The 24,899-nt window shown below is 36.0% G+C and overlaps 2 protein-coding genes across 3 annotated transcripts; one reads left to right on the top strand and one right to left on the bottom strand.

Moving 5' to 3' along the window:
• Window positions 1–5,975, bottom strand: slc35c1 (solute carrier family 35 member C1). 2 transcript variants are annotated; one of them, XM_079866300.1, is made up of 4 exons: window positions 5,898–5,975; window positions 4,245–4,377; window positions 3,356–3,861; window positions 1–2,024 (listed from the first exon to the last, which is right to left on the bottom strand). In XM_079866300.1, exons 2-4 carry the CDS (start codon window positions 4,286–4,288, stop codon window positions 1,453–1,455), a joined length of 1,122 nt encoding a protein of 373 aa, XP_079722426.1. In that variant the 5' UTR covers window positions 4,289–4,377; window positions 5,898–5,975; the 3' UTR covers window positions 1–1,452. The 2 variants fall into 2 exon arrangements, with proteins under 2 accessions (XP_079722426.1, XP_079722425.1); XM_079866299.1 differs by lacking the exon at window positions 5,898–5,975 and adding an exon at window positions 5,568–5,665.
• tollip (toll interacting protein) lies at window positions 5,268–24,899 on the top strand. Its single transcript, XM_079866301.1, has 6 exons — window positions 5,268–5,453; window positions 13,781–13,930; window positions 15,204–15,386; window positions 17,964–18,116; window positions 18,482–18,572; window positions 24,304–24,899. Exons 1-6 carry the CDS (start codon window positions 5,421–5,423, stop codon window positions 24,522–24,524), a joined length of 831 nt encoding a protein of 276 aa, XP_079722427.1. The 5' UTR covers window positions 5,268–5,420; the 3' UTR covers window positions 24,525–24,899.

Raw genomic sequence — 24,899 nt, 5'->3', positions numbered from 1 at the left:
ATAGTTTTAATGTCCTATAACAGGACACGATGCAGATGCCTGAGACAAAAGTGACAATGGCCCAGTGAATAAATAACATCATCCCAGGGAACAGGTTATTCCTGATCTGTCACTTTGTCTTTTAACCCCAAGCAATCATGTACTCACTTTCACATAGATGTGTCCTCCTTAAACAAACAAGTCTGTGCAACAAGTTTAAAGGTTTCCAAAAATGAATATTTTGTCATCAATTACTCACCCTCGTGTCATTCCAAACCCATAAGACTTTCATTCATTTTTGGAACATAAATTAACATATGAATTTAATGAAATCAGATATTTATGTCCTTCTATTGAAAACTCTGACTGTTCAACACTAACTCAAAATTCTGACTGTTCAAAACATTCATAAAGAGATTATAAAAGAAATCCATATGAATCAAGCGTTTTAATCTACGTTTTCTGAAGAGACCCGGTCCCTATATGATGAAAAGATTTAATTGAGCAATTAAACATTAAACATACATAGATCACTCAAATATGGAAACGGAAGCTCAACTGTATTTGCTTTCCTCTCGAGAAAGAACCTCGTTGGTTCTCATATGTCAAGCAAGCATGCTTGAGCTTCTGTTTACCAAATTTGAATGCTCCATGCATAGAAATGTATACATAGAATCCACATTCAACCACTCCAAACATGTCAACGTGTCTGCCATTTTGGAACGGATAACATGAGGCTGTTCATCACTCACAATTAACAAATCTATTAATTTTCATCGAAAATATCACAGCATTGTGCAGCCTATGGCTGTAAAACACTGAGCTATAAATTCCAGACGAAATGAGATAATCTTTGAGAGGTGAGAATGTGCTGGTTTGTGTTTATTGCGGTTTTGTTATAATTCTGGTGTGATGTCTCCAGATCTTCAAGCAGAAGGAACTGGATGAAATATTCTGAATGATCAATCCACAATCTGACTTGATGCAGGCTGAAATTAAACCACACCATTTTTTTCCCTCAGGCCCCCCTGACTAAGCCTGGTTTCTCACCTGAATAAATACTGTTTACATTGTATTTTTGTCATGTGCATGTAGCTTAACTGACATAAGTATTTGACACTTCAAGAATGCTGGGGCTGCATAATCCACATATTTATACATAAAAATTACTATAGTCTATAGCCTTAATTTAGAAGTATGTCTTATTGATTGATGCAATTAATACTAATATATAAAATTAAAAAAACTGTCAGATTTGTGAGTACTTAATCTGTCTGGCACAGCAACTATGTTGCTGGAAATATGGTGTTGTTAAAAAAGTTAGATAGAGTATTATTAAAAAGGTTTTAATAATAATAATTTACACTTCAAAGGAAATTTTATACATCGAATATTCAAATGCCCATAAAATATACATATATATTGATGTGCTAAACAGAAAGTCTCTACAACAAAATAATTCCCAAAATATTTTCACACCCCTGGGTCATCTTTAGTTTTCTCTGTGTTTGTGATTTGTGTTTCCACAGGCACTTGCTCTTTCTTCATCTCACGTCCTTTGACCCAGGTGTAGGCACAGGATCCACCCAGCACCATCATATTGCTTGTCCACCAGAGCCCACTCTTATTGGACGCCAAGTAGACAACTGCCAACACAGTCTGTGCACAGGATTTGGCTGTGCCGGACACATTGTGCGTCAATGGACTGGTGAATTTGATCTGAAGTCCCGTCACGTATCCAATTGCAAAGCCGAAGACTCCACCTAAAATCATCATGCCCCAAAAATGTAAATCTGTTAGTCGACCAAACTCAAACAAGCTTTTAAATTCCCCGAAAATGACCATAAGGGGAATAAAAAGTACACTAGCATTGAGGTTGTTGTAGAAGGAGAGCTTCCAGATATTTCCATCCACCAATGGCAACACTTTCTTTGTGTAGATGGCATTGAGAGATACGCAAAGGCTGGCAACTACACCAAAAATGACGCCTGTCCAAGAAAGGGATCCTGCCACAGATTCTTGGTCCACACCCAGCCAGAATCCACCTGAAGGCAAAGAACAAAGCACAAACTGTCAGCATTCCTCTTTTATAGCAGACACCATTGTGTTGATGAGCGGGATCCTCACAGTCGCTGGGAAAGTATAAAAAAAAGAAGTTTTACTTTTTAGTTTTAGACCAGTGAAGAATAACATTTTGTTTATTCTAAGGGTATATTTATGACAACGATGTATTAAGAAAGTAAAGTTTTTTCCTTTGCTTTTTTCACATACAGACAACAACATTGTTCAAACAATACCCATTCACAAGGATCCGTGAAAAGAACATGTTATGCATACCAGGCCAGTAGGCTAGTTGGATGTCACTTTAGAAACACTATGCAACTTTAGGGCCCTATCATGCACCTGTCGCAATGCAGCGTTTTTTGCTAGTTTCAGCCCGACACAGTTATCATTTTCACATCCTGCGCCACGTTGTTTAAATAGCAAATGCATTTGCGCCCATGGGCGTGCTTTCCCGTCTTTTCCCACTTGTGCCGTGCGCTTTAGACCATGTGCTTAGATCGTTAAAATAGGGCCCACTGACTGTACACGTAATACACCTGTGCATGATGTTTTCACAAATTAGCTTTTTTGTGTTCCATGGAGACAATAATGGTATCGTTTTCAAAAACTTGCACTTTTGAAACCTGATTTCAAAAGCTTGCGTTTTAGGTCACCAAAACGCTGTTGTTGTGTAAATGAACGGGAAAAAAGTTTCGTTTTTAGTTTAGTTGAAAACGGTGTCATGTAAACGGCCCATGAGTGCCCGATAAATCGTTAAAAGCTCAAGCTCTTTTAAGTCGGGTGAAATCTGATTAGCTGTCACTGTTTTTTATTATTCCTCAGTTAAAAATACATAAAATACTGAGAGTGATAATGATACTGGTCCTCTGTTTTGATATTGTCATAGCTGTGGTATAGACTCTCCTATTATCATAGCATTATAATGTTTATTAAAAGTTTATAGTTATAGTCCACACTAACGAACAAAAATATTCTGTTTATTATAATCGTGCGCTGCCATTATGTCATCTGCAGTCAAGTGCTCGACCACTTTAAAAGTCGGGTGGATTCTGATTGGCTCTCCATGCTTTTATTTGACGTTATCCTTATAGACTTGGTGCAGACTTATTTTCTTAGAATCAAAATAAATATTATTTTTATTAGAAGTATGCATCTTTACTTGCCTCGCGATTTGATTAATTATAGATGTTTTAAAACTCACATTGTTAAATGTTTTAATAATTATTTGTATTTACTTTGAAGAAACGTGTAACTTCCATTTGTGTGTTAATTTCTTTATTCATAAGAGAGATGGGAAGGGTTTGATACTCACCTAGAATGACTCCACAACACAGCACCGCGTACAAGGACGTTGATTGTTTTAGAACAGTGTAGGACAAAATAACATTAAATACGGTGGAAAGCGAGCGGCCAACCGTATAGAAAGCAACTCCCACATGTTTTAGGCACAGGTTGTTGAATGTGATCATGCTGATGAACACGATCGTCAACGGCAACATCTCTCTGGACACTCTCAAATCAAATTTTAAAGTCGGGAAATCCACGTATCCCGGACAAAAGTTTGCGAGAACGTTCATGAGCAAACATAGTCCAACGCTAACAACACACTGGAAAAATGTGATGAAGATAGGCGCATCTAGGTCCTTGTTGTCTAACAGGTCGTTGTTCAGGAATACCATGGAAATCGAAACGAACCAGTAAAGAGCCACGACCAATCCGATTTTTGTCGCTCTCATAATAAAGGTCTCTTCTTTGTCCCCCGGACGAGTGTAGTCTGTGAAGGCCATTCTTAATATTCTGGATCGTTTTAGTTGGGACCTGTTCATGTTTCAGGAATAAAGGAAGAGGAACAATGTAAATGAACATTAGTTATTTCATAATAACAGCAACATTTCGCGTCGGCTCCCTGTATATCTCTGAGCTGGACATGAGAAAAGCGACAGGCGATAGATAGCCAGAGTGGTCGACAACTTCCCTGTTCCGCGTTTCTTAAAGTGATACCCTCACCTAACAATAAAAAATAAAACCGCACAACATAGACTCTCACAATAAAACAAATACTAGGGGAGCGTTTTCAGATGCTTAGCCATATAGCCTATTTATTCTCTTACCTAAACAACAACAATAACATAACTTCGAATTTTATGTTTGTAACGTTTAAAAATGTAAAAATATGTTCGAATTTGATACTAGAGTCTTACCTTACTGGACGTCTGACTTGCTCCAAACCATTTGCATTGCACATTAGTACATCAGGAAGTGTTTTTAATTTTGAACTCCTCCTTTCCCTTAAGACAATATACCGTAGTAGGCCAACGTTTTGGATTGTTATCACTACAACAGAACAAATTTAATATCTGTCAACACAGACTTCAGTCCCATCAAAAACGATGAGATCAAAAACGATGAGAAAAAAACAAAAAACAAAAAAAAAAACCACAATTTAAAAAGTGCTATAAGTCTAACATAGAAAGCAAATTTCTGGATCTTCACCAACAAAAACCAAATTAGACAATCTCCCAAGAAATAGTGTATAGTTTTGTTATAATGATGAAAAATGTATTATTTCCTTTTTTGTACTTGATAATATCCTCAGAAATTTGTTTTTGTTCTTTTACTAACCAAATTAATGATAACAGTATCGTTTTAATAACTTTATTTTAGAGCATTTTAGAGCTTTATGGCAGAAGTTATCATAATTCAAAATATTTTTTTGTCTATGATATAGGCTATCTGCTTATAGGTTATGAACAATAGTAGCCTAAACACATTTAGAAGCTACTTCCATAATCAAAACAAAAGTGTGTAGCTTCCCTACATTATTTAGCATTCATGTAATTTTCAGATTAAGTATATAGTGCAGTTATGTGCAACACCACTAGTGTTGTAAAAATATCTTAATCCATTATTTTGTTAATTGGTATATTTATTTGCCTGGAACATCTTATAGGGAATAAGAACATCAAAACAGATTAATCACTGGCTCTGGGAAGGTAGATTCAACTTGACAGTTATTACAGGGATTTCTGTGTACAGGTTCAAATGTGGTAGGCCTATGTTTGATGAATGTTTGAATGAATGAGTGTTTGTTTGTGCGCGCGCGAGTGTGATTTGCATAATTTTATTTAAGTATTTTTTGTCATGGTGATTGAGTTTTTATTGAGAAGCCTCCGATGTAATCATTCTAATTTTAAATAGATACCAAAAGACTTTTATTCTGAAATGTACAACGGGGCGGCGCCTGAGAGGGTGGTTGGTCATTTCCGGTCGCGAGCTTCGCTAGTGCATATCGTTAGATATCAGTGCATTCTGACGTAATTATTTTTATATTTTGCTTATTTGAAAAATAAGACAACCGTTGTCTACCTTACCTCGAAATGGCAACAACAATTAGCACGCAACGGGGGCAGGTAAGAGTTCGTTTTGTTTAAATACAGTCCAATACATGTTAGCTAGCTCACGCTGCATAATAAACATTTTCCCCAATGAAAACAAACATTGAAAGTTGCGCAGTACAGAATTACCAATGTAACAATAGGCATGTGTAGATGTTACACGAAGAAGACAGCTCAAGTGGCGTCTAAACATCACAATGTTTGACGCACAAAGTATCGAAAAGTACAAAATGTATACGTATACCAGTTCTTAATTTTGTGTTGTCGAAACGTCGAGTTCTTCATAACAAGTAGGTCGTTTGTGTTAAGAAAGATGTGATGACTATACGTCATCAAATATAATTTCATGCCAGACCAAATTGTGTCCGTGTTGTAATTAAACAGACTATTTATTATTTAGTTTATTTGAACATTTTTCTTGAACGTTATTTGAGTAAAAACATACAGTTTGCGCATTACCATGATGGATGATAGTTGTTAGACGTAATTTCGTGCACGGTATTGTTGGCTACATCGGGCTCGTGATTTAGCAAGCAGTTTGTAAAGGGAAGTTGACGCATGACGTAATAACGGACACTTCTAGTCAACCTCAGTTGTTTAGGTTTGGTGATTATCAATATAGTAAAATACAGTCATAGTAAACAGATATAATAGAAGTGTATTTGGGTGAATGACGGATAATGATTTAAAATATGAAAAAAAAAAAAAAAAAATGGTTTAATAAAAGAAAGCCCAGACTTTCTATACTTATTAGAGTGTTGTGTATGTAATGCAATGACGTACACATTTCAAGAATGTAATTAACTATTTTTTTTGGTGAATCAGATCTTTTTCCCCATGAAAATGTCATTCCTGGGTAACGTAATGCATTTTTAAATTAATTACATTTCTACCATTGTTGGTATATACATATGTACTGATATCCATAATTGGAGCTCAACAAACAATTAGTGCTCGGAAAACTACATTTTAATCACAATTAATATAATCAATTTGGGATTTCACATAGACATGGGCTCATTTTTGGCTGCTGATAACTCAAAATTCAGAACCAAAAAAAAAAAAAGCAAAAATGTTTTCCAATAAATTAAATAAGACTTGTTTTATCATTAACTCAACAAAAACAGAATTGTGTAATCTAACACACAAATATGGGTTAAATTAATTTCCTGTGTCATTGCTAGCCAGAATGACATAGGCCTACTGTTAGAAGGAAGGACATTCTGCAAATATGTTTAAGTATTAGGCCTACCATAAAAACCATCCTCAGTATCATTTTTCTTTCCAACACTCAAACTTGAAACCAAGTAAGAGACTCTGATAAGTTTGGAATGATTTAAAAATCTGTAAAATTTACAGTAAATCTGTAAAATTATAATGTTTCATAAACAATGGCCAAGGAAATAGTACAAAACATTATACAGCTAAAACATTTAGGCTTATTGCAAATGACTGTGAACCTATTTCGATTAATATTTCAAGTTTGCTTGTTACTGACATGTAGTCATCACTATAATACCTTGCTCTCTTTTTTCCAAGATACTCAGCCCTAGCTTCTGCATCTGCGTTTATCCTGGCTTTGAACTGTCTCTGCTTCTCTTTATTAGACAGAGGCATCTGGAAGGACGGAATTGACCTTAAAACACCAGAGCTATACCAAAGCTTTTATAAAATGTTGATATATTAATAAATATGATTACATTGTTCATGATTTGACCATTAACATTACAAAATTCAAATCAATGATAATGACCCATGTGACTCATTGAATCATATGAAATCAAGATGAATGACAGCAAAAATATGGCACCATTTTTCTTTATAATCAGGCACTAACTTAACCACCTATGGAAAACTACAACTTAGCTATCATCACTTAAAGTAATCTTTTAGATCAAATAGATATTTTTTTAATATAAAAACATTGTAAATGTTTTATTAGTGTTATCCAAAAGGACACATGATATTGCTACAAAGTGGGACCAAAAAAGTCAAAATATCAACATTTTAAGAGACGCTTACTGATCTTTGCACATGTTCTGGTGCTCCTTCAGGGTCTTCTTTTTGGTACAATATTATGTCACATGACATACCAAAATGCATTATGGTCCAAAATGGTCATTGATGTCTGTTATCCAGGAATGACATGAGAGAAATCACAATTTGGAGACAAAAGTCTTTCTGTCATAAAAATGTAAATAAGCTTAGTATTATCACTATATTTGTAGGTATCTTTGAAAAAGTCATTACAATTATGACCAAGTAGATTTTAAATACTTTTATTTTGATTTTTTTTACATTTTTGTTGTATTTTTGTATTCAGATTTTAAGCTGGGACAGTTACCCGGAGTGACATTTTGGGACTTTTGAGTTCAGTAAGGGATAATGTAGAGCGAGGTGGTTGTTATAGCGAATACAACCCCGACAGGCTGATTCAAGACCCTGACGCGAATGTAATAAGCGGGATAATGTAGAGCGAGGCGGTTGTTATAGCGAATACAACCTTGAATTTGTAATTTGTAAAGTCTTGAATCAGCCTGAAGGGGTAGTATTCGCTATAACAACCGCCTCGCTCTACATTATCCCGCTTATTACATTCGCGTCGGGGTCTTGAATCAGCCTGAAGGGGTTGTATTCGCTATAACAACCGCCTCGCTCTACATTATCCCGCTTGTTACATGGCTACCTACCAAATAAATCAATAATTTGACACAAGTGACTTTTGAGTTCAATAGTTCCTTAAAGATTAAGTAAGGGATAATGTAAAAATTATTAAATGTAAAGGCATTTTAAAGGGATAATTCGCTTTGCAAATTCACTTCCACAAATTCAGTGGTTCAAATTCGACAGAAAACTCTACAGGAAAAGCAGTAGATTACCGAGCATACCCTTTACCTGCTGTTAGTCGACCTCACCAGCAGATGGTACAAAAGCACGTGTTGTTTACGAAGACCGAGCAACAGTTAGAGTAAGCCATTCATTCATAAAAACTCATGTCAGCAATGTAAGTGTATTTGTGATTATTATGACGGCTTTTTTATGTTAAATTCAGTGTCTTCACTATTTCTTTTCCCGTGTAGCCTACATGCATCTTTCTCTACCGTGAACGAGGTTATTATGTTATTCCCCTGATGCGGATGTATAGATCCAATGTTACATTTGAGGTTGACACATATTTCTCTTGGTTGTTTTGTTGCCTTAACTTTATATTGCAGCGATGTGCTGCATGCAGTAGGCTATTAGGGTTTACCTCAATACTTCAGGATTCCCCTGCTGGACATATAAAACGCTTAACGTAGCTTAATGGACTAATACAGTGATTTAAAAGACCAAACTCACAGGCAAGCAGATGGACTCAGAATATGAACTTAACGCGCAAAGTTTAATGCGTTTCCCAGTGATATACTGGCATAAAGTTGGCTTGACATTGGACATTCGTACATTTAGGGACCGTCTCTAAAGTTATATACAACATTGGTACACATTTCTAACTTCAATAGCATTTGAATAGAATGACTTTCAGTCATAAAACCAACTGTAAAGTGTCCATGTAGGTGTCAGGCATAATGCACACCCTTTAGATTTTTTTTTATATTTATTCAAATAAATTGAAGTTTGCTATTGAAGTTAGAAACGTGTATGCCAATGTTGTATGCAACTTTAGAGACGGCCCCTAAATGTGCGAGCAATGCAATGCATAACTTTTTCAAGTAGTGCAATTCAACAGGCTTTTTTGTTTCAAAAAACATTTGCCATTATTTTACTTCCATAAACAGACCACTGCTGTTGTCAAGTCATGTTTTTACCAACTCCGCTTTTTTTACCAACTCCGCTTTCTCAGTATAGTTAGGCTAAGCCTTTTTTATCCAGGAAAACAATTTTGCGGTGGCTTTTCTCAAAATTTGCGCCAATATTTGTGGGAGAATCTAACATTTTTATTACTTTTCTGACCTCAAGAACCATTGGACTCTGTAATTTCTAAAAGGAGAACACTGATAATAACTTAAAAATATAATGTCAACATTTTATTTAAAATGTAACATCAAATTAAAATAAATAAATAATTTAAAATGTTTTTTTTTTTCCATAGGATTTGGTGAAACTATGGGGGGATGGTCCCCATGTAGGCTAGATTTAAAGGTTTCAATCAATTTAGTATATATTATGTTTCAAATATGATACAACAAGCTTTTGAGGAATGCTTATTTCTCAGTCATCATTGTAGGACTATTGCCTTACATTGTGTTTTGCCCCAACAATGAAAATTAATGATAGAGCTTTCATCTTAAAATTAAGCATTTAAATATCATCTTAGACACATTAGGCCTACTTGGAGATATAGAGTGACAAATGATATTAAGATGCATTTTATGCAAGAAGTCTGCTAAACTGTTAGAAAAAATCATTTTATAATGGGGGCGTCACCCATGAGTGATATTCACTGTAGAGCGGCAAAGCGATTATGCGCAGAATGATGCACTTGAAGCAACGTGGAGTCACAGCGTGCAGCGCTTCGCATTGAAAAGTTCAAAGCACAAAGTGAAGACATATTAGATGCTTGGTGTATTTATATCTATGCAACAGTTTATTGAGCCTTTTCTTTTAACAGTTTTAAATTTCAGTTACAGTGCGCTCGAAGAACAATTCATTGTACTGTAATCTAACAGACACCTGGGAGAAAGGAATATGATTTAGAAAGTGCAATAAACTCCAGCAAGATAAAGTCATTTTATGCAAACCATAGACCTTTATCTATAAATAAATAAATAAAGCATAATAATGGGAACCAGGCACGGCGTTATGGGTGGGACTGACGGGCCTAGGCCCACCCACTTTTCAACAGGCCCACCCAAAACTTTTCTTAAAAAAAAAAAAAAACGTTCTAATTTTGTCAAGAACTATAAAAAATCGTCAATAAGCTCATAATTTGTGCTAAAATAGTCTAAATGTTTAGTTTTAAAAACAAATTTAAGCTGCTGGTTACGTCTATTTTGATGTTTCTGCGCAAATTCAGCAGACAGTGGTTCGGGTTTGTTCCGATCAGAGCTCGTGAGCGGAGAGCGCATTTCTGAATATTCCGCTCTGCTCGCTCATTCCGCAGGGTCGCTCGCTCAACCCAGAATGGCCTGCTTCCTGGTTCGAAAATATGTGGAATAAGGGCTGCCTCCGACTTAAAAAAAAAAAAAAATTCTAGTCGACTAGTAGCTGTTCATTTAAGCCATTCGTGGACAAATCGCCCCTGTATATTATTTTAATTAAATAGGCTATATAGCCTACACAGGATAATGAGCGTTTGTAATATCCGCACTCAAGCGCACGACCGAACGCTTAAAGCTAGCCACAAAGAACCGGTAAAAGTAATGATTATGAATGTGTCTAAAATAGCAAGGAGACATTTAATTATTGATTAATAAACTGGTGTTTTCTTTGTCGCTGCAAAGATGAAGTTGACGATGCGGACTCGCCATGAACGCCAGAGAGAAATGCACATTTCATATGGATTTCATAATCAGAGAGCCTATTTCTTTTGGTTTTGAATATTTTCGTTTAAAAGTAGACATGTCAAGCTTTCTATAATAGATATAGCCTATATTTCTCAAATCTGTGAGGCACAAGCTGAGTTTCGGCGCCCTTCAGTTCACGTGCAATGCGATCATGCCGGCGCCTTATTACATTGTCTGCTATATATTTTCTTCTTATTTTAAATACAGGCAAATGGTTGACAAAACATTGATCAAAATTAAGATACAATTTATACAAAACGAAAATCTTTTAAAAAGAGTCTTTCTACAAAACAAAACTCATTGAAGTGGTCAAAATCATGTCTTACATGTCATGTCTCCAGACATATTTGCGCATCTCATGATGTATCATATCTTTCTCGGCGACCAGCGCCGTTGCTAGGAGGGCGCCAGCGCATCTGCCTCGAGAGTGGATGATAGCCCTGAAGACGCCTAGCAATGGTATACCTTTAGTGGTAGTAGCCTATACCTTTAGTTAAGTTATAGTCAAGAGTCTTGACTATAACTTAACTAAAGGAAGAGTCTTCGTAGCGCACTAAGAGACAACGCCAGGTATGATGCGTAATGGAGATTACAAAGCGCTCTTCTTTGGTCAGAACCATGGAGAGCGATCGCGGATAGGTCCGTCCTATGCACCGACACTTTTTACAATGCAACAAAATATTTAAAGAGCATCAAGCTATTAAAATCTATATTATACGCACAGATAATATTAGTCAGTTATTTTTATTAGGTTAAACAGTGATTGGATAACGTTTTTAATTTAACGTTTTTAATTTAAGGCCCACCCACAATTGGTCTGGCCCATCCAAAACTGAAATCCTGGCGCCGTGCCTGATGGGAACATTGATCTTGGAGAGAGTGTCATCGTTTTACTGTCGTAACCGAACGCGACGCGCTGCTTGAATGCTGAATGGAGAATGACTGAGGAGAGATGAGTTTCCATCAACTTTAACTTAACAACTTAAATATTCATTTTTACCTCACATTATGCTATCGAATGACTTTAGAAGTCTTGGAATATAGTGCACGAAAACTTTATGGTGATTTACAATGTTTTTATGACTTTAGTGGGGCTTAACAATAACACAATAGTATGCACAATATCGGACCTCACTGAGAAGCTGCAGACGTGTCGGGATGATTTTTGGTGTGGCGGCCCGCCACCACAGAATGAATGTAGAGGAAACACTGTGGTTATTTAAAATATAATGGATGAACACACGCCTCGACTCATGTATTTAATAATGCACTGCCAATCGTTGTAAAACTGTTTTATGGACACTGCCATGTTTGACACTGTAGCTATGGTTAAACAAATTATTGTTAGATTTAATCAGGGAAAACAATATCGGTAGCCTAGATGAATCGATTGAAAAAATAATCGTTAGTTGCAGCCCCACTTTGAACTTGCGAACTATGCTTCCAATGGTGTCTCTTGGAACATTTAGTGCCTTCACTATCTTTTTGTGTCCTGTTCCTTGTTTGTGAACGGCGATGATATCTTCTGTTAACTTTTTGGACCATTCTTTTGACTTACACCGTGTCCTAACCAGACGCGATGCGATAAGATTCCAGCGACAAATAATTTCCCTTTCCACACTAGAGTGACGTGACGCGACTGCGAGATACGTCAAAATCAGTCAAAACCCACTGCCAATCAGAACAGCGTGAGTCTCGCGGCAAGTGCTTAGCACCAGAGAGTAATCTTGATGGCATTCGCAAGAAAATGGATAAGTAGGCTACATAATCTAATTGTTATTACAGCCATGACATCGGAGAAAAATAGAAACCGTTTCTAAAATAGAATTGTTGTGTGTTGCGGCTGGTTAAGACAAAAGCTCTGATTGACATGGAAAAGATAGGCCTACCTTTTATCACGCGTCGTTAGGGTAGTTAGGACACGGTGTTAGCCATATTTCTAACATGCAGTCAAACATGAGACTCAACAAACCTAGCCAGTTCAGATATTTCATGTGTTTTAGCTCAAGCAAACGTGGTGCAACTAATGAACTTCTTGATTTGTTGCATCAGGTGTGCATTAAACAACACCTGGTTTGCAGATTTGTGCTATTGTGAGGGATTCTATTCAGAGGGTTGAATAATTTTGAGACTGCGGAAGTCCTTAAAAGTGACATTTTCAGTTGAATTTGGGGGAAACCACTTGAAACATTTGTTGTGTTGAGCTATTGCAATTACTTTTCTTGGATTTGTTCATTGCAAACAGCTGAAAGTCTCAAATTTTGCCAATAAACCTGATTTGGAATGGGGGTTGAATAATTTCGATTACAACTGTAATAAGACATCACCCACTGATAATGATGAACAGTACACTACAAACTAAAACTGGATGGAGTTTCCTTTGGAGACTTATTAAAAGACCTATTCTATGTTAAAAGAAGCAGCAAGGTATGTTTTAATTAGTTTTTACCAATCACATTATTAAACAACGATTGCAACAACTTTTGATTCAATTAAACACCTGTTTATTTTCCATTGTTTCCATGATTTGAGTTTGGAGATACATTTGGACATACATTTCTTTTTATGCAAAATTCAAACAGTTCAATCTCTACAGTTTAACCAGGAGGCACATCAACCCGATTTTCCATCAAACGTGGGGGTTAAACAGGATTGCCCTATTTCTTCACTTCTTTTTATAATGTCTACTGAAATGCTTTGTCTTTATTAACCATACACATAGCTCCATTAGAAGTACTTGGACAACCAGTAGTCAGTGATTTGAGATGATCACATTAATGAATGACTAGTAATTACTGTTAAAACTGTATATTGTTTATGTTCTTATTCTCTGTTTAGGTCTACATTGGTGAGTTGCCTCAGGATTTTCTGAGGATCACCCCGACTCAACTACAACAGCAGGTACAGTTAGACGCCCAGGCAGCCCGCCAGCTGCAGTACGGAGGATCTTTGGGAACAGCTGGTCGCCTCAGCATCACTGTAGTACAGGTACCTTTATGTGTTATGTTAATATTAGACAGCAATAAAGTATTTTTTTAACATAGATGTAGAAATGTAGATACTTTGCTACATTGCAAAGCATAATACCTTGTGTTTTTACGTTACTACATATCAGAAAACATGTCATTTTTCATTATTGTAAAGTTAATTTAATAGTACTTCTCATTTTCCCAGTTGACTTGCTATTTAATTCAGTTCAGTTCACATTTATTTGTATAGCTTTTCACAATACATATCGTTTCAGCTTTACAGAAAATGCATGTCTATATTACAATTTAAAGTCATCTGTTATCAGATGTGACTGTCCAAGTAATGTATTTCAGAAATCTCCATATACAAATCACGCCGTTAGCTAACAATGTATTAATTTATGGCAGAAATGATTTGCTCATTGAACTAATTATTACAAGTTGTGAACATAATGATTACAATACTACAAATTATTATAGCATTGGTTATTTTTACTTATTACACAAATTATTATAGCATTGGTGCATGTTGATTCATAGTTTGCGTCATCTGAAGTCCTCAAAGGAGTTGGAGTCATCTCTTCACAGTTGTTTTTGTTTCTAAGGTAAATATATTTCCAAGAGGTCCCAGAGTGGCCTAAGCCGATCCCAAGCTAGCGTCTCTCAGTTGTGAAGTGTTTCTGATCTGTCGACTGATTATTTATTGAGCTGTTATTGACTGGAAAATGAATCAGCATCTAAGTTAAGGTGCCGTCACATTAGCAAATTCTTTCGTTGCATGGATTCCTATTGAAATTACAGAATTTTGCCTGCCAAAGTTCATTGGACAACAGTAAATGTGACTGCACCTTTAGGATTAGGGTATGCAACTTTGCCTTTTTGGGCAGTGTCAATAATTTATGTATAATTCTAGTATAATAAAAAAAAAATTATATAGAAAATATGTCTGTTTTACCACGTGTATTTTTATGTTTTATGCTGCAGGTCTTTCTCGTAAAAGTGACTAACCTGTTTAAAGGTATAATAATAATAATAGTTTAGTAATAATAACAAGTTATTTATATCGCTCACATTTTCTGTGGTTAAAACACTGATTAGGCGCTTACATGAGCAATGCATTTCAGCCAGTTGCTTTGCTTAATACTGAATTTGTACATGAATGGCTCATTGCGACTTTTTTTGTTTGTGCATCTGTGATTTTAGGTGTCCAAAAATAATACAGAATATTTGAAAGGAAATTCAAAAGCCTATAAGTTATGATATTATCTTATACCAGATTCTTATTTCAACAGGCAAAGCTTGCAAAGAACTATGGTATGACACGCATGGACCCTTACTGCAGGATTCGACTTGGGTATGCTGTCTATGAGACTCCTACTGCCCACAATGGAGCAAAGAACCCTCGCTGGAACAAGGTCATCCAGTGCACTGTCCCACCTGGGGTGGATTCCTTCTATCTGGAAATCTTTGATGAGGTCAGACTGAAATAACTTTGTATTACATATAAAACCTTTTAATTTTTGTCGAGCAACGAGCATGCCATCATTTTGTCTTACCTCATTCTTTCTACTTCATTCTTGTCTCTTTCTCATCTGAGCTATAAATAATGGAAAGCTCTCATCAATTTTTGTACATGGATTACTTCCTTGAAATAAAGCAATCTTAATAGTGTTATAATTTTTTTTTTAATATATGTATTTAATTTTGTTAACGAAAACTATGACAAAATGTTTGTTTTTTACACGGCACCACCATCATTAAACAATAACTGTGACTAAAGCAACATTCAGTATTGTTGACAAGAATTGATTAATATTTAGTTTTAATAAAAAATAGACTAAAATCTGTCTTTATATCTAACAAAAAAGAAGACAAAATAATTTAGACTTTTACAATATTACAATACAAATATCCTGTTGGAGCAGCAATTTACTTTCCTTTGTTTCCTATCATCACAGTGGGTTTGCCTTTCAAGTAGTTCAAAATAGTGAAAATTAGAAAATAGCAATAAACAAAATTAAAGAATTTTTTCATTCTTCAATGTCTTAACCATTTTTTTTTCTTAGTCAAGTTTTAGGTGACTAAGTTCAATTAGGATGTATAAGTAGCTTTTATAAATAATGTTTAGAATAAAACATTACTGCTGTGCATCTTGAGACAAAACAATGACACTGACATATTTTAAGATAAGTCAGTGCAAGTTGCTTTTAGTCTGGGATTAGGCTTATGCCTATGTAATGACTTATGTGTTTTTTTTATTTATTCAGTCAAACATAATGTGTTTGAAAGTAAAAATAATTATGTTGTAATTGAAAAATAAAAGATTGCAAATAAAAAGTCGTCTTAATGCTCTTCTTAATTACAAAAATAAAGTAATTGAGATATGACAAATTTGGCCAGGATGCTTGTGGCCAAATTGTTGCGCCAAGCGAGAGTGACCAATAGAAACAGGCCTGTCATAGTGGCGCTTAGATACCGCCCCCTGAACTGCAGCTTCACTTGAATTCAAAACTTTTCAACTCGCAAGTAAAGGTTTTAGTATTGCAAACAATGACAGCAGAACTGAGAGCAATTTTGTGTGTGCATAATAAAAACTGTACAAAGAAAATCTTTTCTTTGAGAAGAGTTTTGTTATTATTATTTTTTTTTTATTTTTTTTTTTGTAATTAAAACCGCTTTGAGACTTTTTATTTGCAATCTTTTATTTTTTAATTACAATATATTTATTTTTGCTCTCAAACACGTTGCGTTTGATTGAATAAAAAAAGACACAAAAGTAATTCTATTTAAACCTGTTATGTCTGTGAAACTGGGCATAAAGGTCTGGGTGATTTAGTCTAGTTGTAGTCATTGAAAACTGCACTTTGATGAATTACAATCACAATTATAAATCATGATTGTTGTTATTTCAGATTTTTTTTTGTTTTTTTTTTTCAGAATAATGCTCTCAACTATGGACTTGTATCAGAGAAATAGGCAGCTGTTTATGCTACTGGAACCCGAACCTTTTTCACAGCAATAAGTGAAAAGGGTTTACAGGGTCCCCACAGGTCCTTAAAAAAGTCTTATATTCAGTTAAATCAAATTTAAGGACATAAGTCTTATATAGTGTAAGAAAAGTTTTCATTATAATTTCAAGTATCTTAAGTAAATCATTAAATTTATATTCCTTTAAAAAATATGTGATAAATATAATATATTTTTTTAAATTAATATAAGCATAATAATTTGTTATTTTGATTCATCCCTTTTCTTAAAAAATGGGTTAAAGGCTAAAATGTGAGGTTTATTATTTTATAAAACACTTAGTTTTTTTTGTCAAAAATCTGTATTTGAAGTTGTTAAAATTGGGGGGTTTATGGTCATATTATGGTTTAATGCCGTCCTTCGGATGAGATGTTAAATCGAGGTGCTGACTCTCTGTGGTCATTACAAATTGCAGGATGTCCTTCGGAAAAGAGTAGGGGTGTAACCCCGGCATCCTGGCCAAATTTGCCCATTGGCCTCTGTCCATCATGGCCTCCTAATCATCCCCATATACTGATTGGCTTCATCACTCTGTCTCCTCTCTACCAATAAGCTGGTGTGTGGTGGGCATTCTGGGCGTTCTGGTGCAATATGGCTGCCGTCGCATCATCCAGGTGGATGCTGGACATTGGTGGTGGTTGAGGAGATTCCCCATTCCATGTAAAGCGCTTTGAGTACTCAGAAAAGCGCTATATAAATGTAACGAATTCTTCTTATTATTATTATAGCATAAAATAGACACTGAAAAACTACACTCATATGGTATTACTTTTATTTGTGCAAATCTTAAAAATAGGTCTTAAAAAGCCTTTAATTCGTTTTTTTTTTAATCCTGCAGATACCCTGCTTTAGAAAGCCGTTTGTCTGCTATCTATTACATCACTCACAAATATCACAAATGTCAATAGACAAACAACTTTTTTATTTTAAATCATGAAATTTTAAATTCTGAAAACCTAAATGTAATGGTAACTATTCTGGCAGTAACCTCTCCTAACTAATGGTTGTTGTGTGTTGGTGGACAGAGGGCGTTTTCCATGGATGATCGCATCGCATGGACACACGTGACTATCCCAGAGGGCCTGCGCGAGGGCACCGTAGTGGATGAGTGGTACAGTTTGAGCGGAAGACAGGGTGATGACAAAGAGGGCATGATTAATCTTGTCATGTCTTTTGCAGTAAGTCCTAAGAAATACTTCTGTGCTTGCAGTAAGTCCTAAGAAATACTTCTGTGCTTGAACTGAAAATTTTCGCATGTCTTGACCAGGTGTTATTGCAAACAAAAGATAAAAGCTGTTGCTTAATGTTGACGTTAAGTTGTAAACCAATTTGATTGTGATTGGTATATGTTCTCTTTGCTGCAATTGTGTCATTTTGCATTTTTGCTCAAATTACTTGTAATCTATACAAATTTCCTGGTCAGGACATGCTCTAAAATTCACACATGTGCTATAAATTGGGAAAAATTGTAAGAACAGTAGCTCTCTCAAGGAAAGAGCTTGTCAACTTTTGCTGAATCTTTTTTTTCTTTTCTTTGAACAAGTCAATACCAGCGGGAATGATGATGCAGCCGCAACCTGTGGTTCTGATGCCTACAGTTTATCAGCAAGGCGTTGGATATGTGCCCATAGCAGGTTTGTTTAACAATCTATCATCATAACTAGGGAAGCACCAAGCGATCAGGCAATATTCATTTTAAAACTGTAATCGAACATTGGCCGATTGTGCTTAAATTCAGGGTCTATATGATAGAGCTTCATGATTAATTGTTAAAAGATCACAATCTCGATTTCAACACCCATGTGATCTTATTCCTGAATGACAATGATTCGGCTATGTCTATTAGACCTTTGACAAGAACGATCACACTGGAACATTCAAATGCTCGTTGCAGCTGAGCCAGAGAGAGCGGTTGTCATGTTTAGGTATGAAACAACTTCACAAAAGTTTATAGTTCGGTTATAAACACTGATGTCTACGGTAGTAACTAAAATAGAGCAAATCACCTTTTGAAAGTAACTTGGCGCATCAAATAACGATTGTATCGATTGCATTGTTAAACCACTAGGTGGCGACAAGTGACTGTTAAATATGTATTTGTCATTGAATCATTCATTAAAGAGATTTGTTTAAAAACGATTCATCCAGTAATGAAACCAGTATGAAGGAATGAGTCATTCCTTCTAACCGATGTTTGTTAAAAAACAAACAAAAAAAAACGAATTCATTCAAATTATTAAACATATTTGAATAGACTGTAGCAAGTTTTAATCTCTATTTCCAGTGGCGCAATTCCCGGGGGGACAGGGAGACATGTCCCACCCCCACACTTTATGAAAGTTCCCCCCTTTACTTAATCCTGGGTTTCCCCATGCTGCCTTGCGCGCAGCGTGATTTTATTCACCTCAAAAAGGGAACCAATCACAGAACGGGGAGGGAGCAGCAAGACGATGACGGCGTCTATGCGACACACCGAAGCAGTTTGTTTATATCTATGGATCCAACATGGCATCAGACGCGAAGTTACCTTTCGATGCAGCCTTAGATAGTGTTCTAAGTAGTTTAGAACGCAAGTTTATTTCGTCTTCTTCCTCGTCGAATTTCTGTCGCTCTACATACGTCATCTGGTATAATTGAAACGATTGGCTATGAGCTACGTACAGGCGCATTTGATAGACATTCGTAGCGCCCAATAAACGACTCTGGGCATTCGAAAAAACAACGCCTCAAATACGAGAAAATGAAAATGTGACTAGGTCTGACGTTAGCCAGGCTAGCATGAAAGGGCAGCTTCATTTTCTGGATTTTTTTCAGATATCCAAAAATAAGGAAGTGTAATGATGATAATATATTTCTGATGTTGTTTTAGTCAATTATTAATTACCTTAATTATTATTTTTGGAATAGATCGGGTCTAACAGATAACTTATAGTTGTAGTAGTTTTAATATCTTATAGTAGTTTTTTGTAGCCCAGCGTAAAACTATTTCAGTATTTTTTTAAATAATAATTGTGTAATAATTATTTTATTAAATATGCTAATTATTTACAGTATATAAATATGGTATGAAGACTCTAATGAGACTAGATGACTAAACCTACAGCGTGTCGGCACTGAATAGTCGGCTAATATTGTTTCCCTTTAAACTTTTTCAATATCTTATTTACATCGCCTATGTGCTTTACTTTATTTATTTATACAATGGCTAAAATACTGTCATGACAATGTAATGGTTAAAACAACTGCAGGTTAACAAAGATTTAAAAACCTGACAACTGATTGATGCGAGTCTGGTGAAACGGGTGTTCTATTTATTTCTCAGAACTGATGAATGCAGGCTATTAACAATATTGAAAAACTGATAACTAAACTAACTAATTATCTTACATATTTACTTTTTTGGAAAGGGCCGTTGACTCACATTCTTGGCTGTGAGCTCTCTCTCTCTCTCTCTCTCTCTCTCTCTCTCTCTCTCTCTCTCTCTCACTCTCTCTCACTCTCTCTCACTCTCACTCTATCACTCACACTCTATCACTCACTCTGTCCAAATGACAGCGCATTTTAAAAATATTCGTCAGTTTAAAAATCGGTAATTGCTGAATAACAATATTTAAGCTAACTTCTACTTTGCATTCTGTTAGAATAGCAAGAAAATATGTTTGCTTTTATTGCTCCTGCACAGACTACAATAATAGTATGATTGTATTAGTGTTTGTTACAGGTATTACAGTGTATTAATACATTGACTTAGATTATAACATGCTACATGGGTCAACATTAAGAGTTATATTTCTGGTTTTTGACCTCTCAGAACAATGATTAAGAATAGTTCAGGGATAAATGTGAAAAAATTAGCAAAGAAATGCCCAGGGAGAGAGAGAAACAGGAACTTGCCAGAGCTAGAGAGAACACCCAGGGAGAGTAGTAAAAGGAGGGCAGCCAGGGAGAGTGACAGAGAAAGAAACCCCTGGAAAAAGGTAGAGATAGAAACCTGCAGAGGAATGGAAAGCAGTGAAGAATGAAATACAGACACAAACAAAAAGATATATTCAGCACAGAAAGAAACCAGCAGTGAGAGAGACTGCAGCACAGACAAAGACCAGCAGTGAGAGACAGCAACGCGGACAATGAGAAGGTTCATTTTAAACCATATCAGCCCCCTTGAAAGTTTGCTGTTGAACAGAGGCTCACAAACAAAACTCTGCAGTTTCAAGATATAAGTGGTATTGTGACTTTCCTTGGCTTTGGTTTTTTGCTTTTACTATGTAAATGAATTCAAATCTCAAACATCAGCAATGGCTATAACACAGACTAGGCCTTCATCACAGCAAGACAGGGTTCAAAAACTGGAAAAAGGCCATCGATAAACAACTGATTAGCATATGGCTAAGGTCGCTTTCAATGTTATGATGCGCTTGAATCTGCCTTTGTCTTGTCTGTGTGGACAAGCGTGTCTGGAAGAATCAAAGGAGCACTAGCCAAGAAACTAGAGCAGCAGCCACTAGCCTTGTATGTGCACTGTGGCCCTCATTGTGTGAGTCTGGTTTCCCAGGCTGCTTGCAAGTCATCAACTCTGACATGTGATGCATTGGATTGGGTCCACAGTCTTGGCTGTCTGTACAATCCTTCTGGAAAGTACAGAAATGCATTTAAAGAAATAGCAGCCACACTGGGAAATGTCCACAGCTTACAAACCCTGTGTCCCATTAGGTGGGTTAAGAGGACTCTTGCAATTATGCCTGTACCACCGCAGTATGATCATGTTACTCTGCTTAGAACAGAAGGCAGAAAATGACTCCCAATCTACCACAGGAGCAACTGCCAGGGGATTGTTGGATAGATTTGAGAGAGGCACCACAGTCCTAGGGCTCTTGATGGCTTCAGAGGTTGGAATATTCAGGAGTTGGAATGCCTCAATTGCACCTTGAGAATCTGAATAAAAAACTGCAAGACCATCTATAAACATTAGACATGGCATCTAAACCTAATGTTCAGCCCTTTACATTGCCCAACTTAAGCAGACCTCCAAAACACCTTTCAGGTAACACTGCACCTTAAAGCAGGTGGAATAGTACTGTTAACTGTTGTGTCTGGTGGAGCTCTATATGCAGAATGATGTTTCAGTGCCCCGAGACGGCTGAAAACCTGGCTCAGAAGTACCATGTCACAGTGTTGACTCAACAGTGTGGCAGTTTGTCACATACATAAAGACAAACTTGACCTACTTGACAAAGAGAAGATCTGCCAACAGTTTGTGTGTGTCTTTTTGAAAATAGAAACATGATATTTGGCTTTTCTTTAGGTCAGGAAGAGGGAGGCATCAAAAAATATGGCTTTCACTTTAGTCTACAACATCCTCCTTATTCTTTATTTCAGGTTCATCCACTAAGGCCTCGTTTACACTGTCAGTGAAATGTGAACCAATTCCGATTTTTTGCTCATATGTGACAGATCCGATGTGTTCTATGACAGTGTAAACAGGAAAAAAAACGCATGCATTCAGATATTTCGAGATCGGTTTCAGGCCTCATTCATATGTGGAAATAAATCGGATATGTGCCAATGCGACTTTCATGTAAACAGGCTGATCGGATTTTCTGAGGCATTAGGCAACGTCTCCGCGGTTTAATGACGAGAGAAACCCCGACGTGCATCTGCAAAGGGACGGATGGCCCGATGAAATGTGTCGTCGTAGGAGAGGAATGTGAAAAAACGTTGATACAACATATTGTTGTATACAACAAAATTTCGGACCCACTGCTCCTCGTTAAAGCCAATATTTAAAGACAATATGCTCCCACCAGTCCTGAGATCTCTCTCACACACAATAACTGAAGCATATGTGCAATGATGGCACTTTTCGTCCTCCTTCGCCTCAAAATCATGGTGATGTTTGGCGAACTTCGCATATATCGCACAGCTGGCATCAAGCATATTTCGTGTCTGCCCATCTGTGCAAGAGAATTTAACCCTTTAAGCATGCGCGATGTTTCAGATAGTATGGCAAGTGTAAACACATGAATCGGATATGAGTCACAGTTGAAAGAATGTGTAAACGGACGGTCAAAAAATCGGATAAAGGTAACAAATCAAAATTGGGCATCAAGACCTGCAGTGTAAACGAGGCCTTAGTGCTGTCTTCTGACTCATTTTTCATAGTTTCATACACAGAAACATGCTTGTACTTGATCTAATGCTTTGAGTAACTGTTACATAATATAGTGTTGTATACACACTCATAAAGTTTGTGTATTTCTTTTACACCTATTGTTATATAGTCCACATATTGACAACTATGAAACATTTACACAATTCTCAACAAAACTTCTGGATGCGTATATTTAGCTAACTTAAGATATGCAAATTAATTCTTGAAACAAATTAAATAAATTTGGTTACACTTTATTTTAAGGTGTCATTGTTACAGTGTAATTATATATTTAAGTACTGAGTAATAATAAGCAACTACATGTACTTACTATAGGGTTAGGGTAGGATTAGGGTTTGGTTGAGGGTTAGTTGCATGTAATTATGCGTAATTTACTGTTATTACTATGGTAAGTACATGTAACATATGTAACACTGACACTGTAAAATAAAGTGTTACCATAAATTCTATATATGATTTCCTGAAAAAATGCCATAACGTAAAAAACGTAAAATGCAGAAAAAAACGTAAATCATAAATTTGCAAAAGTTTCCAATTTATCAGTCAAAATGTATCAAAACTTTGCTGAGGAACCTGTTGTACAAAATCTTCTACATGCCTTCTGTCGCCTGCTTGAGAGTTTATACTTGTTTATCGGGTAAAAGGCCGTTTTGTATAGTCTTACTTACTGTCTTCCTTCTGGAAATAGCATCTTACTGATTTTTATGAAGTAAATGTAAGAATAACTTACATTTGTTAGTAAAATTCCAAGATAAATCTTAGAATGTGAGTGTCAAATACGATCCATCAGTCTTTTGGGGAATATTTGTTTGTTCATCTCTCAATCATCATTGTATTGCATTACATAATATGTTTTGAAACTACAGAGTTTTGATCATAACACTAAAAAGTCTGCTGTACTGCTGTGTTTTTTCCTCCTTGAGTTCGAGATCCATATTCTCACTACACCATACTATCTTAACCATAAAACTCTGATGTTTCAAATATGATGAAAAACATAAAGCATGTGTCATTTTTTTCTATTATTTCATATGTCAGGGAGGGTTATAGTGATAAAGCAAACCTATTCTGTTTTAAATAGTAAGACTCCCCAGAAGAATCCCCAAAATTGTTTCCTGTGTATATTTAAATACTTCTTTCAATTATTAAAAAAAAAAAAAAAAATTTTTTTATCTTTTGTCCAAATTTGCACCTAGGTGTCCCTGGTCTGTACAACCAAGGTGTGGTACCAATGGGAATGCCAGCTGTGCCTCCTGTTGCACCACAGAGCACCCCTTGCAGTGAAGAAGACCTTAAAGCCCTTCAGGATATGTTTCCCAACCTGGACAAGGAAGTGATTCGCACTGTTTTGGAGGCCCAACAGGGCAACAAGGATGCTGCCATAAACTCCTTGCTACAGATGGCAGAGGAGCTTTAACTGGAGAACTGCCACTCAGAGCTTAAATATTCAACTGTACCAACAATGTAAAACTTTATACCAAAAATACCTTGTAAAAATGCACACTGAAGTCTATCAACCCTTAATAGTAGCAAGTAAATCTAACAACTTGTAATTGTTTTTGCTAAATCAGCATTCAGAATGAATGTTTCTGGAATGTTATAGAGAATGTAGGATAATTTTGCAAAAGAGTATCTTGTCGTATGTCCACTGAGGGCAGTATACCATATCTGTATTGTAGTGATCCCATGTCTTAAAGATGTTTGATATTATGCTTTTATCTGTATGAATTTAGTTACATAAATGTACATGCATATAATTTATTTTGAAGATTATTAAAGAGATATCAGAGTA

This window comes from Squalius cephalus (assembly GCF_949319135.1).
Source record: "Squalius cephalus genome assembly, chromosome: 3".
Taxonomy (NCBI): Eukaryota; Metazoa; Chordata; class Actinopteri; order Cypriniformes; family Leuciscidae; genus Squalius; species Squalius cephalus.
The sequence above is the reverse complement of the archived record's forward strand: the minus strand, read 5'-3'. Positions and strand labels throughout refer to the sequence as shown.

Bases quoted from the DNA above. Each gene is read 5' to 3' on its own strand.
- tollip (XM_079866301.1), top strand. From the start codon at position 5,421: ATGGCAACAACAATTAGCACGCAACGGGGGCAG. The intron at 5,454-13,780 runs GTAAGAGTTCGT...TTCTCTGTTTAG, and splicing joins TTAGCACGCAACGGGGGCAG to GTCTACATTGGTGAGTTGCC. The intron at 13,931-15,203 runs GTACCTTTATGT...TTATTTCAACAG, and splicing joins TCAGCATCACTGTAGTACAG to GCAAAGCTTGCAAAGAACTA.
- slc35c1 (XM_079866299.1), bottom strand. From the start codon at position 5,631: ATGTTTAGACGCCACTTGAGCTGTCTTCTTCGTGTAACATCTACACAT. The intron at 3,862-4,244 runs GTAAGACTCTAG...AAACATGAACAG, and splicing joins CAAGTCAGACGTCCAGTAAG to GTCCCAACTAAAACGATCCA. The intron at 2,025-3,355 runs GTGAGTATCAAA...CTTTGCCTTCAG, and splicing joins GTGTTGTGGAGTCATTCTAG to GTGGATTCTGGCTGGGTGTG.